Source organism: Crotalus tigris, unplaced genomic scaffold (genome assembly GCF_016545835.1).
Source record: "Crotalus tigris isolate CLP2741 ecotype Arizona unplaced genomic scaffold, ASM1654583v1 scf7180000018682.9941245338:1185362, whole genome shotgun sequence".
Taxonomy (NCBI): Eukaryota; Metazoa; Chordata; class Lepidosauria; order Squamata; family Viperidae; genus Crotalus; species Crotalus tigris.
The window spans coordinates 210,516-226,448 of NW_024097143.1; the positions used below are offsets into that span (position 1 = coordinate 210,516).

General features: G+C 38.7%; 1 protein-coding gene across 2 annotated transcripts; it reads right to left on the reverse strand.

The window, feature by feature from the left end:
* Nucleotides 1-5,995: 5,995 nt before the first annotated feature.
* Nucleotides 5,996-12,190, reverse strand: LOC120313449 (16 kDa beta-galactoside-binding lectin-like). Of its 2 annotated transcripts, none has more exons than XM_039355368.1 (4): nt 12,041-12,190; nt 8,889-8,968; nt 7,901-8,072; nt 5,996-6,208 (listed from the first exon to the last, which is right to left on the reverse strand). In XM_039355368.1, exons 1-4 carry the CDS (start codon nt 12,173-12,175, stop codon nt 6,068-6,070), a joined length of 528 nt encoding a protein of 175 aa, XP_039211302.1. In that variant the 5' UTR covers nt 12,176-12,190; the 3' UTR covers nt 5,996-6,067. The 2 variants fall into 2 exon arrangements, with proteins under 2 accessions (XP_039211302.1, XP_039211303.1); XM_039355369.1 differs by having other exon boundaries at nt 11,982-12,103.
* Between the last annotated feature and the right edge of the window lie 3,743 nt (nt 12,191-15,933).

Here is a 15,933-nt window from a genome sequence, read left to right on the forward strand (position 1 = left end):
TCTTCCCTGATATTAAAAAACTAGGGGTTTCTAAAGAAGAGACTGGACAACTATTTGTCTGAAATGGTATAGGGCAGTGGTGGTGAACCTATGGCACGGGTGCCAGAGGCGGCACTCAGAGCTCTCTCTGTGGGCACACGCGCTGTCACCCCAGTCCTAGGCCTTCAGCTGGGTTTTATAAAACCTTTTCGCTTTAGGCTTCCGCCACCATGTGCAAAAAAAAAAAAAAAAAAAAAGGTTCAGTCAATTTCAACTTCTCGCGGGAAAAAAAAATCTTGCAAAGTTGGAATTGATTGAACATTTTAGTCCAATCTAGTCTGCCATTACCACTGCAGCCACGCCCACCCAATTGGCCATGCCCACCCAATTGGCCACACCCAGCCAATGGACCACACCCACCTGGCACTCGAATGCATAAATGGGTTTTGGGTTGCAGTTTGGGCACTCAGTCTCTAAAAGGTTCGCCATCACTGGTATAGAGTCTCCTGCTTGAACAGGGGGTTGGACTAGAAGACCTCCAAGGCCCCTTCCAGCTCTATTAAGTTAAGAGTTTGGAAAATATAAAAAAAATCTGGCCTGATTGCTTCTCTTGTCCTATTCCATGAACATGGACACTGTCAACACAGAGATAAACATCCATACAAGAAGAAAAAAAAATGGATAAAGAACTTTTTAGATTCAGGGACAATCAAAAAAATTGTTCTATGTGGCAGAGATACCGTACAAACTCTTAATTCTCTGTTGCCATCTAATGGCTAGACAATCAAGGGATCAATCTGTATAACTTTATGAATTAAAAGCTGGTGGCAGGAAAGAATAAACAATGTAGTGCATCTGAATCAAATCCACAAAAGTTAGTTTCACTGCAAACGCCAAAGTAATTCGGGCAGGTTCCCCCCCCCCCTCCAGTTTCAGGGACACTTGCCGATCTTATTATGAAGCCTGAATGCAGAGATGGGGGGGGGGGCGGGTTCAACTTCATTCATAGTCACAAGGAGCATCCTCTTCTTGCTCGCTGGGGCTTTGCAAGGGAAAAGTATGGCCTTCCTTCTCGCAAAGACCTGATCTTTCCTTAATTTTCTAAGAAACGGAGGAATTCTCTCCCCTCTTCGGGGCTGCACGTGCAGATTTTAACTCTACCACTGTGCGTTTTCCTTTCTTGCATCATACGCGGAAAGAGAACTTAGATTTTTCTCCTCTCAGCTTCTTCCACCACCTAGAGTCCCTTTAAATATTCGCCTTTATTAAATGCTGGGTTTTTCTTATCGTACAGCCAATACGGCTGTCACTTGTTTTGAGGGCAAAGAAACGACGTGACTTTACGCTTGGGCCCATTTCTCAGCGATTCCACACGGGCCGGTCATTCGAAGGGTTAAAATAAAGGAGTCTTTCCTCCTAGAGAGGAGAAATTCCAGCGGGCAATCATTGTTTCCTGTCCCCGCCTCTACAACTCCCCTTACGCAACACACGTCCTCTCCATCTATCAGCCAATGCTAACCGGCATGGGGCGCATGCTCAGTTTCATTTGGAAGCTGGACGAATGGCAAGGGTTGCAAGGTTCGCAGCGAGGGTCTGCTTGCCGGATTTTGCAGGTGGATCCTGAAGATTCTTAAGAGAGGTTTAGGGGTCTGAGGAGATACATGCATTTTGTGCAAAAGGAGACAGCTATGTTGTGTGAACAGCATTTTAGAGTACTGATAGATTTATTCCATTCCAGCTTATTGCGGTCGTACAGATAATAAACTAAATATTAGTGTTGAATTATATTTGTAAAACATTTATAAGTGAGATGCAGGGTATACAGGATTATATAATGGATCATAATATATCATTAAATTAATATGCATAATGTACATTATTTCCCTTTTTCTCTAATACAGTGTGTAATAGCATAAGAGCTAAAAAAAAGTTGAGAATCCTACAGAATTCATTTTCTATTTCAGCTCATGAGAAGGCTTTAAGCTTTTCTCCCTTTTTGGTTGGTTGGTTGATTGATAAGCACTTTTATAGTGTGTTGGACAGCATAATTCACTTAACAACTGTCTTTGCAACAGAAATGTTGAGTTCAATTGTAGTCATAAATCAAGGACTATCTGTACTTTAGAAACAAACTGAGCTGGACTAGAAGACCTCCAAGGTCCCTTCCAGCTTTATTCTATTCTAAAGTTGGATTCTGTTCTAAAGTTGGGTGGTTTTGCCCATTCTGTCTCTCTGTCCATACTTTCACATGTTTGCTTGTATGGGAATAAAATAAAAGAGGTAGCAGTGTAACCACACTGAACTTCTAGGAAAAGGGAAGAAAATATACATATGAGAAAGAGGAAGAAAATATATCACAGCTTAATATATTGTACCCAATTAATTGTTAAATAAAGGGGTGTTTTGTTTGAGATCATTAACTTCTGCAGGAAAGACAAGCTATAAAAGCAATTAATCAAATTAGGTCCTCCAGGTCTGGCTAATAATCAGAAGTAATAAATGCTTTACTTAAGTTTAAACCATCCAGAGAACACCATGTTCCATATTCTATATTAATTATGTTTCTAAGATACGGTTGGGTTCTCTGTTCTTTTCACAGATTTGATCCTTTTGAGGGAAGCTTTTTACTTGATCATATTTTTAAAACCGTCCCAGTAGATGGCAGTCTCTGATGATTAAATTGTACAAATAAAGGCAAAGTTTCTTTAATGTTGAATTTGACTCTAGACAATTTCATGAGAAATAAAAGACTGCCTGCAAAGGCTTTGCATCCATTTTACTTAATGAAAATCAAGACAATCATCTGATGGCTTCATAAAACAACTTCCTATGCTCTAAGTTATATAGGTATCCATTAAATCAGTAATTGGCTAGAAAATCAATAGGAACCCTTTTACACGTAGAAAAGCATCAAAAATGGATAAATACAACTCCCTGTGCACCACTTTGATCTCAGGGCTGGGGAAACAAGGAGCAGTAATATGCATTTTATTTATAATACATTTTAGCATACTATCCATTAAAGTATTTTCAACAGAGGACTAATAAACAAAGTGAAGAATTTACATTCTTACACATTTTTACCCTTGGGCAAGTCCTAATTTCTAGAAGGGAGGCCTTTTACATTCTTCTTGAAGATTAAGGCTTATGGCAAGTTATTAAACAATGCATTTAAAAGAGAGAAAAAGAGAAATAAGGCAAATTTAAAATACAAGAAATCCCATGTCAGCACAGCAATACTACATATTTCAAGTATTACAAAGTCCATCCTAAATGGCTCTTAATTCTGAGAGCCGTACTAGTTTCTATATCAGGAAAGTATTTTCAGAAAACAAATTCTGTGTTTAGAAAAAATTATTCAAGGTTCTTCAGTGTCTTCTAGTTTTCCCCACCCCACCAGGGCTAAGAGACCGAAGTCCTCTGCCCATCCTACCACACCTGGATCCACTTACCTTTGCCTTTTTTCTGCAGCTGCTGACAGGCACACCCAGATGATTTGAGGTGCAGCTAGTAAGATAGCGAACAGGATCTTCCTAGAGGCTAGAAGGATGAAAGGTTGAGGAGAGGGCCTGGGCTTCAGGCCTGTGGCAGGTTTCGGTGTGCCAGTAGTGAGGGCAGGCTTATGGCTAATTATTAGCAGTGCATTTGACAAAGGCAAATTTAAAATAAAAACCATGTTAGTTAGCCAGTACAACAGTACAAAAACCATATTGTTGTGTGCAAACCAGGTTTAGTCTGGCACAAATGCCAATCAAAGCCAGACATTGAGAGGTAGTTCAAGAAACTTTTATTATATTGGAGTACTTCAGCAAAAGAGTCTTAGCAGCTAAAGGAGCCGAGACCCCCCAAAACACACAAATACAAATTTTACACAGTTATGATTAAGGAAGTTAACACCCTAAAAATCACACATTGGTTCCTTGACACATGTTTCTTTTGATTGGATTCTTCTACTTTACCCTCTTTCTTCATACATTGCATGTTTCTGCTAATAAGCTTTCTTATCAAAAAGCAGGAGGGGTGTTTTATTATTATAATAAGCTACAGGTTACCAAAGTTTATATATCCCCGTGCCTTAGCATCCTTCTAGCTTGCAACTTTCTTGTAAAATTTCTTGTTGCTAGTCCTACCATTCCTTATTGGTTTTGCTACACTTATCTCAGTTGCAGCATTCTGCCTCTGCAATTCCTTTAACAAACTTCCCTAATTCCAACCTGAGATTTTCACTATTTCAGGTATTACAAAGTCCATCCCACTTGGCCTTCAGTAGGCCCTGTAGTCAGTGGAAGCCTCCTGGCCTGTGACAGTTTTCAGGGCTTTCAGCTCCCCACCCCTCCAGTGCCCTTGCACAATCGCTTAACAATCGCTTTGCTCAATGATTGAGATTCTGGTTCCATTTGTAATGGTAAGTCGAGGATACCTATAACAAGAGTGTCAGTGGGCCTTACATTATGACTTGTAAAATAAAGCAAAATAGTATTTAGAATTTTTGGACTTCATTTAGTTTGCATGGAAAAGGGTTGTCAGAAGCAGCATTTTATTAGAGATATAATAAGGATAATGCTTCTTTCAAAAACCTGTTTTTACAGTGTCTTATTCTTGCTAGGTTTGTGGGGAAAGCAGTCAGTTATATAAATTTGATTGAGTGACAAATGATAAAAAAGATAGTTTGGTCTAGTACAGTGTTTCTCAACCTTGACAATTTTAAGGCATGTGGACTTCAACTCCCAGAATTCCACAGCCAGCAATGCTGGCTGTGGAATTCTGGGAGTTGAAGTCCACATGCCTTAAAATTGTCAAGGTTGAGAAACACTGGTCTAGTACTTAAGGCACCAGGCTAGAAAGCAAGAGACTGTGAGTTAGCCATGAAAACCAGCTGGGTAATTTGGGCCAGTCACTTTCTCTCAGCCCAACCTACCTCACAAGACTGTTGTTATGTGGAAAATAGGAGGAGGAAGATATCTAAAATCTGTTTGCTGCCTTTAAATTGTTTGTAAAAATAATAAAGGCAGGATACTAATAACTAAAATATTCAGAGGATAATTTTCTCTTGAGCTATATGTGTGGCACATAGAATTTGACAACTGGATAACGCAAATGAATTCTATATGCCCTTATATATGGCCAAAAAACCTGATTTTTAATATTGAAAAAAATTGTCCCATTAACTCAATGGATTGAAGACCTGATTGCACCAGCTTGTTACGAGCTGTCTATGGAGATTCTCAGTCATCCAGGTCATGACTGAGGAAGGATTTATACTCCCTGCAGGCAGCTGTAAAGAATGCAAATGACCAGCTGTCTGCAAGGAGTATAAATCCTTCCATTACCCACCATCCACTCAGAACTGAAGAAGCTTCTTGGATGAGAAGCGAAAAATCTTCAAGGAAAAAACCAGAAAGTCCAGTTCCATCTTGAAAAAGCACTTTTGGGATGACTGGTTATAGATGTAGACCTTATATAGACAAATATATGAAATATGGAACTCATTTATATAAAACACAACAAGATAGATATGATAGATAGATGATAGATAGATGATAGATAGATAGATAGATAGATAGATAGATAGATAGATAGATAGATAGATAGATAGATTTAGGTATGTATAAGAAATATATAGACTTGAATATTTGGATAATCAGTGGTTCTCAACCTGTGGGTCGGGACCCCATTTGGGGTCGAACGACCATTTCACGGGGGTCGCCAAACAAGGCTGTCCGCCATTTTTTCCCCTTTTCTTTGGCCATGCCCCTGGCACCCGATGATGTATAAGTGGTTGGGGGTCACCACAACATAGGGAACTGTATTATGGGGTCGCGGCATTAGAAAGGTTGAGAACCACTGGATTAGATAAACATATTTAGAATAATATGGATATTGTTATACATTTTCTGTTGTATTTCACTTTTTTAAAGTATTTTCTTTTTGACAATGTATACATTTTATAATAATATTAATGTCTTATTTTTATATAATTATTTTAAAAGGAGTAAAAAAGAAACTGAGACAGAAGTCAAATGACTTATTTATTTGCTTTTTTATCTTAGTCAAGAAATCCACAGGGTGGAAGTAAGACTACGTTTCATCAACACTTGAAAGACAGAAGACTCATATCTCCATCCACTGAGAAGTACTGGGCAGTATTCAGGCCAAGACGATTGGGGAAGCTGATTTCCTGTCCATCTAGCTTCACCTTTATATCATCAGCTTGGTAGCAGAGACAGATCTGTTAAGAACAGGCCAACGAGTTAATTCCTTGATGAGCCACAGGAAGTAAAAATCCAGATTCTTCCTCCACCCATCAATATTTATGACCTAAATAAAGGTGAGTTAGCCTTGGAGGCAGAGCAACCACCATTCCATATATTTCAAATATATACATAGTTTTTTTTTGCCTATGGATGACCAAATACATAGTCTATTCATTGCTCCAATTATGGTTTTAGGTATACAGGTAGTCTTTGACTTGCAACCATTCATTTAGTGACCATTCAAAGTTACAACAGCACTGAAGTGACTTATGATTGCTTTTCACACTTAAAATGGCTGCAGCATCCCCATGGTCACGTGACTAAAATTTGGATGCTTGGCAACTGCAGTGTCCCAGAGTCATGTGATCACCTTTTGTAAGCTTCTGACAAAAGAACGTTAATGGGGAAGCCAGATTCACTTTACAACTGTGTTACTAGCTTAACACCTGCAATGATTCTGTTAACAACTGTGACAAGGTTGTAAAATGAGGCAAAATTCACTTAACAACTGTGTTGCTTAACAATGGAAATTTTGGGCTCAATTGTTAAGGATTATCTAATAGCAGAACCAATGGCAGAATTTTGTTAATTGTTTAAAAATATTTAAAGTGTGGCTCGCTCTTTTTTGTATGTTTTTGACTTTCTTTTGCTTCTTTAAGCCATCATGTTGTACTTTTACTTTGGCTTGGACCTCTCTGGATCCCTGAACCTACAGGTAGTTCTCGACAAACAACAGTTCATTTAGTGACCGTTCAAAGTTACAACAGCACTGGAAAAAGTGACATGATCATTTTTCACATTTATGACCATTGCAGCTTCCCCAAAATCATGTGATCAAAAATTCAGACGCTTGGCAACTGATTCATATTTATGATGGTCGCAGTGTCCTGGGATCACGTGATCACCTTTTGTGACCTTCTGACAAGCAAAGTCAATGGGGAAGCCAGATTCACTTAACAACCATATTACTAACTTAACATCTGCGAACCAGAGGGGGCATGGTTTTGCCTGCTGCCTGCATCCCGTGGATGGGGCTTCACTTGTTTGTGCGGCCTGGTTTCTAGCATGCTGGGGACCGGTACTGGTCCATGGACTGGGAGTTGGGGAGTTGCTAAGACAATGGTTGGGTCCCACCTTATGGTCAACCACAATCTATGAGCCATGACGGTGCAGGGGTTAGAATGAAATATTGCAGGCTAATTCTGCTGACTGCTAATTACCAGCAATTCGGCAGTTTGATTTGATTCTCACCAGCTCACGCTTAATTCAGCCTTCCATCCTTCTGAGGTAGTAAAATGAGGACCCAGATTGTTGGGAGCAATAGGCTGACTCTCTAAACCGCTTAGAGGGCTGTAAAGGACTGTGAAGTGGTATATAAGTCTTAAGTGCTATTGCCATTGCTATTCAATTTCATTTTAACCTAAGCAGTGAATCCAACCTGAGACTCCTCACTACTCCCTTGGAAAAAAAATGACTGGGAAAGTGAGCTGGTAGCAGCAGCTAACATTTTTCCCAACATGGTGCCCCCAGTGGCATTTCACATGGGGCAGGCCAAAAAGTTCAGGTAAAGGTTCAGAGAAAGGAGAATATTTAACACTCAGCAACATTTTTAAAGAGATCCCATATCTTTTGAATTGACACTTCAGTGCCTTAATACTCTTCCTGACCTTAATTTCAGCTCCTTCCTGGAACGGGAATATCGATGACCGTACCTCTGCACCCCACTGACCATTTGATTTGGAATTACACACAATCTTCTTGACATCTCCATGGGCTTCAAAACGAGCGTTCAAGTGAATGGCCAGATTAGAATCATCCCGACCTAAGTTGATGGCAAAACTAACAAAGGGAAGGGCGACACATTAAACACAAGTTACTTAAGCCAATTTCAGAAATTGCAGTCCTATTTTCGGTAGTTTGGCAACAAGACTGGTTTTGGGCCAGTGCTCAGTCTGGACTTTGACCATCACAAGGTTTGATTAGTTCTTTTTCTATTTCCTGCCTTTCCCATCCAGATAGAGAAGGCAAGCCTTGGGGTGACTCCTGGAGGATCCGGTCTACCAGTGCCAGCTTTTCCTTCTAGGAAGTGTTCTCTTCTCACCAGGTCCATTGTGGTTTCCTGCTGGAGGCCTTGCTTGTCTTCCTTCCTGCATTCTCTCACTTGATCCTGACATACTCCTCTTAATTTTCCTTTCATTTTCTTTTGAAGCATTGTGATTTCATTGCAGCAGACCCTAGTATGCTCCAAGCACTTCATCACCACATTGGCCCTCGATTCAGCAGGACTTTGTTTAACAAAGCTTTGAAGCATCAAGCCTACATTGCATCATTTTGCAAAACCAAGAGAAAATATTGGGACTAAATCTCTGGCTCAAAACTGAAAGAGTGTCCACTGGGGATGCTGAATAGAGCTTTTAAACAGGGTGGAAAATCATTGGTAGGGAAAGTTAGTTGATTTAATGGGCATTGATGCCTTAACTGCAAGATTTTTATTTTTTTAATGGTAGTAGAGAACAGAGCAGCCCAGCACAAAACTGCATTAATAACATTTATATGAGCAACAGAAGTGGAAAAGGAAGACTTTTAAATCTGTCCAAAGCCAGAAAGGACCTAATGTCATATCAGACCTGCCTAAAGCCAATTAACCATACAGACCTCTTGGCCCCTTGATGTATTTTCCCCTTCAGTTTGATGCAGTCACCAGATTTCACTGACAAGTCTAAGACTCTCATGGTCTGAAAGAGAAACAAACAAGTGTTTGTGTTGTGATGTCCATGGCTTTCAGCACCAAAACACTAATATAATCTCCATTTCCCTACAAACCCTACAATGGGATAGGAAACATTCTCCATTATGAATGCTCTACCAAGAAATCCCCTGCATGTCTTCAGGTGTGTTGGGACCTCTCCATCCAGAATTTGTTGCAAAAGGTATTTGAGTATTGCTCACAGATCTGGAGCATAAATTCTGATAGATCTCACAATGATAACATCATCATGTCATATGTCTCATGATGCAATTACCCTTGCCCACCCCCAGACACCTAGGACCTGAAGAGCATTAATGAAAGTGAATGGCCCATATAAACTTTCAAACTAATTTCGGTTTCTTCACCATGTTACTGAAATATTTGAATCCCACCTATTCAAGAATTCATAGCTTAGTATAATATGTGAAGCCCATAGATGTGTAATCTGTATATCTATATAATGTACTGTATTGTATACTAGTAGTGTACTGAAGCCTGTAGTAGTATAATGTGTGAAGTATGTACTGTACAGGTAGTCCTTATAAAAGTTTGTTTAGTGACTGTTTGGATTTGCAACAGCATTGAAAAATTGACGTATGACAATTTTTCACACTTATGACCATTGCAGCATCTCCATGGTCATGAGATCAAAATTTGAACACTTGGCAACTGACTCATATTTATGATGGTTGCAGGATCTGGGGATTATATAATCAATTTTTGCCACTTTCTGAAAAGGCAGTGGGGAAGCCATATTCACTTTACAACCATGTTAATAACTTAACAGACACAGTGATTTACTTAACAACTATGACAAGAATCCTAAAATGGGGCAAAACTCATTTAACAACTGTCTCATTTAGCAACAGAAATTTTGGACTCAATTTTTGTTGTTAGTCTAGGACTACTTGTAATACTTATCATGTTTTTGTTGTCCATGATTTTCTGAAAACCTTATAATTAACTGAATTCATGCATCGGCAGTAAGCCCAATCAAGTAAATCTAATCTTTGTGAATGTGGGAATTGGGTTAATTTGAAATTTGAGTAGTGAAATTTGCCTTGTTGGGTAAGATTACAATTACTATTTGGACTTTGCAATTAACCTTATCTCCAGATGGTCTTTGTAATAAATCTTATCTCCAAATGGTTAATAAGTAAAGAACCAGCACTTTGTTTGACGTCCTTTGACACCAGGCATCATCAGCAAGGCTTCTCACACAATATACTTTTGTTTCGAGAAATGCTTAGTTCATCTTGATCTTTGAAGTCATTGTTGTAGCCTGAAATTCAGACCTACTCCCCAAGATCAAGTTTGTTAATATATGCCAAGACAGCCTTGCACAACCACTAGACAGACTACTAAGTCTGAAACTTCTAGTATCTCTTACATGTCATGCAAAGTAGGTTTGAGTAGGATTGCTAGATGATCATTTAACTCTTTGCTCTTATATATTGTCCATGAAGAATTTTACAGGCCGGTTATAGGAATCCCAGTTAGAGCCACATCTTTTATAAGTATTAAATATCTATCTTCAGATAAGGTTGCCCTTCACATGAACAATCTTCACCCCTTCCAACTTGGAGGCATATGCTAGGCATGAGTTAATAACATAGAAAAGCATCATTGATCTGAGGGAATGCATCTTACATGCAAAAGTAAATTTGGGCTGGGTTAGGTCAAATCTTCTGGGTTGATGGAAATGAGACCATTAGCACTGCAATCATCCCAAATACCATAATATCCAAGGTTGGGTGGTTGAGTCAATTACTGACTCAATTATTCCAACATGAATGAATACTTTGTTGTCCTTTCACGACAGACACTTCAGCCAACTGCAAGAAAGTCTGGCTTTACAGATCAATAATGGTGACCCCTGATTTTTGGTAAAGAACTAACATCGGCATTTTTGCTGATCAGATACTTAAAAAATCCTTACCTGAACAGACTTGACTCTAGGCATTTCAGGAGAAATCAAAATCATCACTCATGTACTGTAATTTTTATAGAGGTCTGTGGAACTCATTCATTTCACCCAACGTGTAACAATACCCAAATAGATAGAACTTTAGCGAACAAAGTTCTTAATTTCTGAGTCCAATGACAGCATCACCAATGTTGTGATAATTTTTCATGGAAGCAGTTCGAATCAAATATCCATGATTACCATATTCTTATTGGTGTTTATATGATTTTTATATCTTATTCTGGATAGATCATTGATCACAATAAAAATTGTAGGTAATACAGAGCGAATATAAAGCTTCAGTTCTTGTTCATAATAACTGACCAATCTACATGCTTAGTCATAACACAGAATAATGGATTCGTATACAGGGTAGATCAAAAGTCAGGTGCCATAGACAAGAGTATTAAATGTGTATTAAATATCACAATTGGTTACCATTTTCTTCTAAATGCTTCCTACCTCATGTTAGGATGATGAATGACATTTGAACATTCCTAAGTATAGTAACATGGGAAAAAAATAATTGTTGAAGCATATTGTGATTGGCCTATATAATCTGACTTTTGGTACCCTGTACATATTCCAAAACCCGACAGATTATATTATGGCATAGCAGGATCTGTGAGCCAGGCTATTGTGGTTTGTAAACCATGATTTTTTGCCTTAGCATTTTGTACAGTGTGCAAGCTAGTTAAAACAAATCTGGTTTATCACATTATGCTTGAAGTATCCCTGAAAATATACAAATAAGAGTATCAATTATTTCTATTTTCCCAGTAGGAGTTTTAGCTATTTAATAAGGAGGTTTTGCTACCACATCATCCCAAAATAAAATATTGTATTGTCCATAGTCAAAAAATAAATTCTTAGAATAAACTGCAAAAAGCTGTTAGTTTCTATGCCCCAGAAATCTGAAGAATCATGAAAATGTGTCTCGAGAACATCTGGTCTTTTGGTCTCCTTGCATAATATCAAATGCACACAATCTATATTATCATTATATAAATATATTAAGGGAAGGAAAGCTTACTAAATATTCAGAGGTCTGCTGTACCCAACAATGTATCTGCCCGGTTAGAGACAACTTACTGATTGCCTTGCAAATGCTTGATGATTCAATTCTAGGCAGAGTGCAAGAATGGCCAAGGTGTAGCCCTGGTTAAATTTTAAATATTGGCTTGAAAGGGCATTGATATTTCCCCAACCAATGAGGTGTAAGTCCATAGACAATCAGGAGAAAATGGGCTGATCCTTGAAAAACTGAATTCTACTGCTCAGCTTGATAGTTTATGTCATTTGCAAACAAGGTGTGGGAGAAGGAGTGGCAGAACCAGGGTGGAGTCAAAAGAGGAGTCAGCCTAGAATCAATAACTACCCATAAACGTACTAAGTCCAACTGCTCTTGAATTTTGTTGATCCTTATCTAATGCCAAGATAGTGCTAACTTAGATTCCTGTGCATAGGCATGATTACTAGTAAATCAGTTTAATTGGAACTTCATATGTAGTCCTGGTCTTTTATGCCTGACATAAGGACAGGTAAAATTCAAGTGTAGAACAAGGAAGAAAAGCCATTTAAAAAGAAAATAGATGTGATCCACATGTTTTTCAGTGATATTTTTGAGCAGGAACTTGTAAGTGACTCATTGGATATTCTTATAACTGTCTTTCTATAGTTGCATTCGCAATTTCTGGAGGTAGGTTGTTCCACTGATTAATTGTTCTGTCAGGAAATTTCTCCTTAGTTCTAGGTTGCTTCTCTCTTTGATTAGTTTTCATCTATTGCTTCTTGTCCTGCCTTCTGGTGCCTTGGAGTCAATAATTGCAATGCAATAAATCCCAATTTATTGCAAATGCTAATAGAGTTCACCCCCCCCCAAATTAAATCCTAGGTTGCTGTATTAGGCTGTAGGAATCAGGACTTAGTCTGGGGTTGCTAGTATGGCTCAAAACTGGGAGTTATTGGGACTGTCTTTTCCAAAATGTTTTAGTCTGTTCTATCTGAAAGGGAGCACCGGCTATGGGTCTCTATCAAAAGGTACAAGAAGAGAAAGTCCATTGGTGGGTCTTTTGTCACAATTCCCCTTCTTCAGGACAGCTATGTCCCCTGATACAAGGACACCCCCCCCCTTTGTGGACTTCCAGAAAGAAGTGAAAACATAGCTGAATTAGAAGTTCTTTGGGTATTAACTGTAGCCAACAGTGCCAAATTCTTTCAAATTAATTTTAGCTGATGACTTTTACTATTTCATTGAATGGCCAGTTAGACTGGAGTTTTTATTCCAATTATATTGTTTTTGTATTGTATTTTATAGGAGAGTTGCTTAATAAAACGGTAGGCAAATCTCATAAAGTACAGGTAGTCCTCGCTTATGACCACATTGGGACCAGAATTTCTAGTGCTAAGCAAGGTGGTTGTTCAGTGATTTGAGCCCAGTTTTATGATCTTTTTTTGCCATGGTTGGTAAGTGAATCATGGGGTTATTAAATGAGTCTGGCTTCCTACATTGACTTTGTTTGTTGGAAGTCAGTTGGAAAGGTCACAAATGGCAATTAAGTGACCCCCCCAGGACACTTCAACCATTGTAAATGCATGCCAATTGCCAAGCGCCCAAATTTTGATTAGATGATCATGGGGATACTGCAACGGTCATAAGGACTGGTCCCTTTTTTCAGTGCTGTTCAGAACTTCAAAAATTCCTTGACTAAATGGTTATAAGTCGAGGATTTACCTGTACTAGACTCAAAACTGCAGGTTTTCAATGTCAGTCTAGTAAGTATTTATTCATACTGAAGAATATTAGCCATGATGGATATGTGTGACTTGAAGAATTAAGGCTTAATCATTACAGCATCCTCAGGGTCACATGATCAATATTCAGACGTTTGGCAGTTGACTCATATTTATGATGGTTGCAGTATCCCCGAGTCATGTGATCAGCTTTGGTCACCTTCTGACAAGCAAAGTTAATGAGGAAAATCAGATTCACTTCACAACTGTGTTACTAGCTTAACAACTGCAGTTGTTAACAACTGTAGAAAGAAAGGTCATAAAATGGGATAAAATTCACTTAACAACTGTCTCACTTAGCAACAGAAATGTTGGGCTCAGTTGTGGTCAGAAGGCAAGGAGTACCTGTACTGCAATGGCTTGGTCTACATACACTATAGCCTAGGTTAAAACCAAACTTTTTTTGGGGGGGGGGTAGTAATGGAAGATGAACTCCAAAAGGCAGCAAGATCAGGATAAACATTTAGTGTAATTTAGTTTAAAAAATTACAATTCAACACGAAATTTTGGAGGCCCTGTGAGGAATGCTCCAAGTCTTTGGGGGATTGCGTGCAACTTCAAAGAGATAAATTCATTGTGGTTCTCAGTAGTTTCTGTTTATGATTGTTGTATACAAGGAACAGTGTGCTTTTTTGGTGCAGTTTCTGGAATACATCAGCAGGAGGCACTATTGAGCATCCTCTTTATAGATTTCCCAGGCAGATCTGATTGGCACCAAGGGGAACAAAATACCTCTCCTTCTAGAGATCGATCACTGTATTTCTTATGATTGTCTCAATCTGATTGTGCAACTACATTCCTTACATTAATAAACTACATTAACAAAAGTTGAGCAGACACTGATCAGGTGTTTTAAGGTCTTTAAAAATAATAATGATCCTCATTCTGCATCTGTGAACTCTGTGCACTCAAACTGACATTCCCCGGGGTGACTTGGATTGCAGTAACTGCTATTGACACCTGCCGTAATGACAATATAATGGCTGAAATGAAGAACCTGGTGCTTAAAGCAATCCCTGGACGCTCAGGCAGCTTTCAAAGTTGCCAGGGGCAGCTGATAACTTTGTGTTTTTTTTCCCAACTTTCTTTTATTCTCCCTGAAAAACTTGAGACGCTTATAATCATTATAATTAAGCTTCTTTGATTCTCCATATTCCCCCTTCTAAGTGTATATGGAGTTGTAAATCAGCTGTAAGAGGTAGTAAGAACGTGACACAAAGCCTTAAGGAGATATGGCTGAAATTAAAATACAGTAATGGCAAAGGGCCAAACATTTTCCTTTGCACAGCAGACCCAGATGGCACAATATTAGCCATACGATACATACTTAGGCCTGCCTAGAACAGCTGCTTTGCAGGCTAAAGTTAAGAAATGACTCATCAAATGAATTTATTGCATATACTTCATTGGTGAATGCCATCTGCTTGAATGAAATGCAAAATCAGTTAGGCACACAGCAATGCATGCAACTGAGACTTGGATTCAATGAATCTCATTTAATGGACCTTGAATGCAGCAGATCAAACCATGTAAATAATAAGAGGTCTGCTGTATCCAAAATAGCCAGGATAAAGCTATTACATTTATGTTAATTTTACCTTTTATGATATCTGCAGTGTAATATCGCTATGCAGATAAGACAAATGGTGTATCTTACATCACTAGTGTACTGAAAGCATAACAAAATAACACAAATGTGATGCTGTACTTTTGCATTTAATGCACATTTGCAAGAACCTGTAAACCACTCAGTCGCTTAGGTCAGATGGATGGTGTAGAAATTTAATAAACAAATAAACTGATTATGCCCTCCCAAGTTCTTTTTTACTCTTAGCAACCACATAAATTTTCTCAAACACCATCTATCCCTAACCTTCTTAGCAACCACATAAATTTTCTCAAACACCATTTATCCCTAACCTGGTTTTGCAGGTCTCCCAACAGTGCCTCCATCGCCACTGTAAGTGAGTCTATTCACCATGCCGCTTGGTTGTCCTCTTCTGTTCTTTCCACGTTACCCAGCATTTTTCCAGAGAGCTGTGTTTTCACAGAATGTTTTCTGTTCAAGTCTCACATATAATCCATGTTTTTATTGTTTAATCACTTGCTTTCTTGTGGAGCATTTATACCAAATGTACTCTAGAAAAAGATGACCCTCCCCCCTTAATAAATACTTTTTGCTTTGCCTAGGC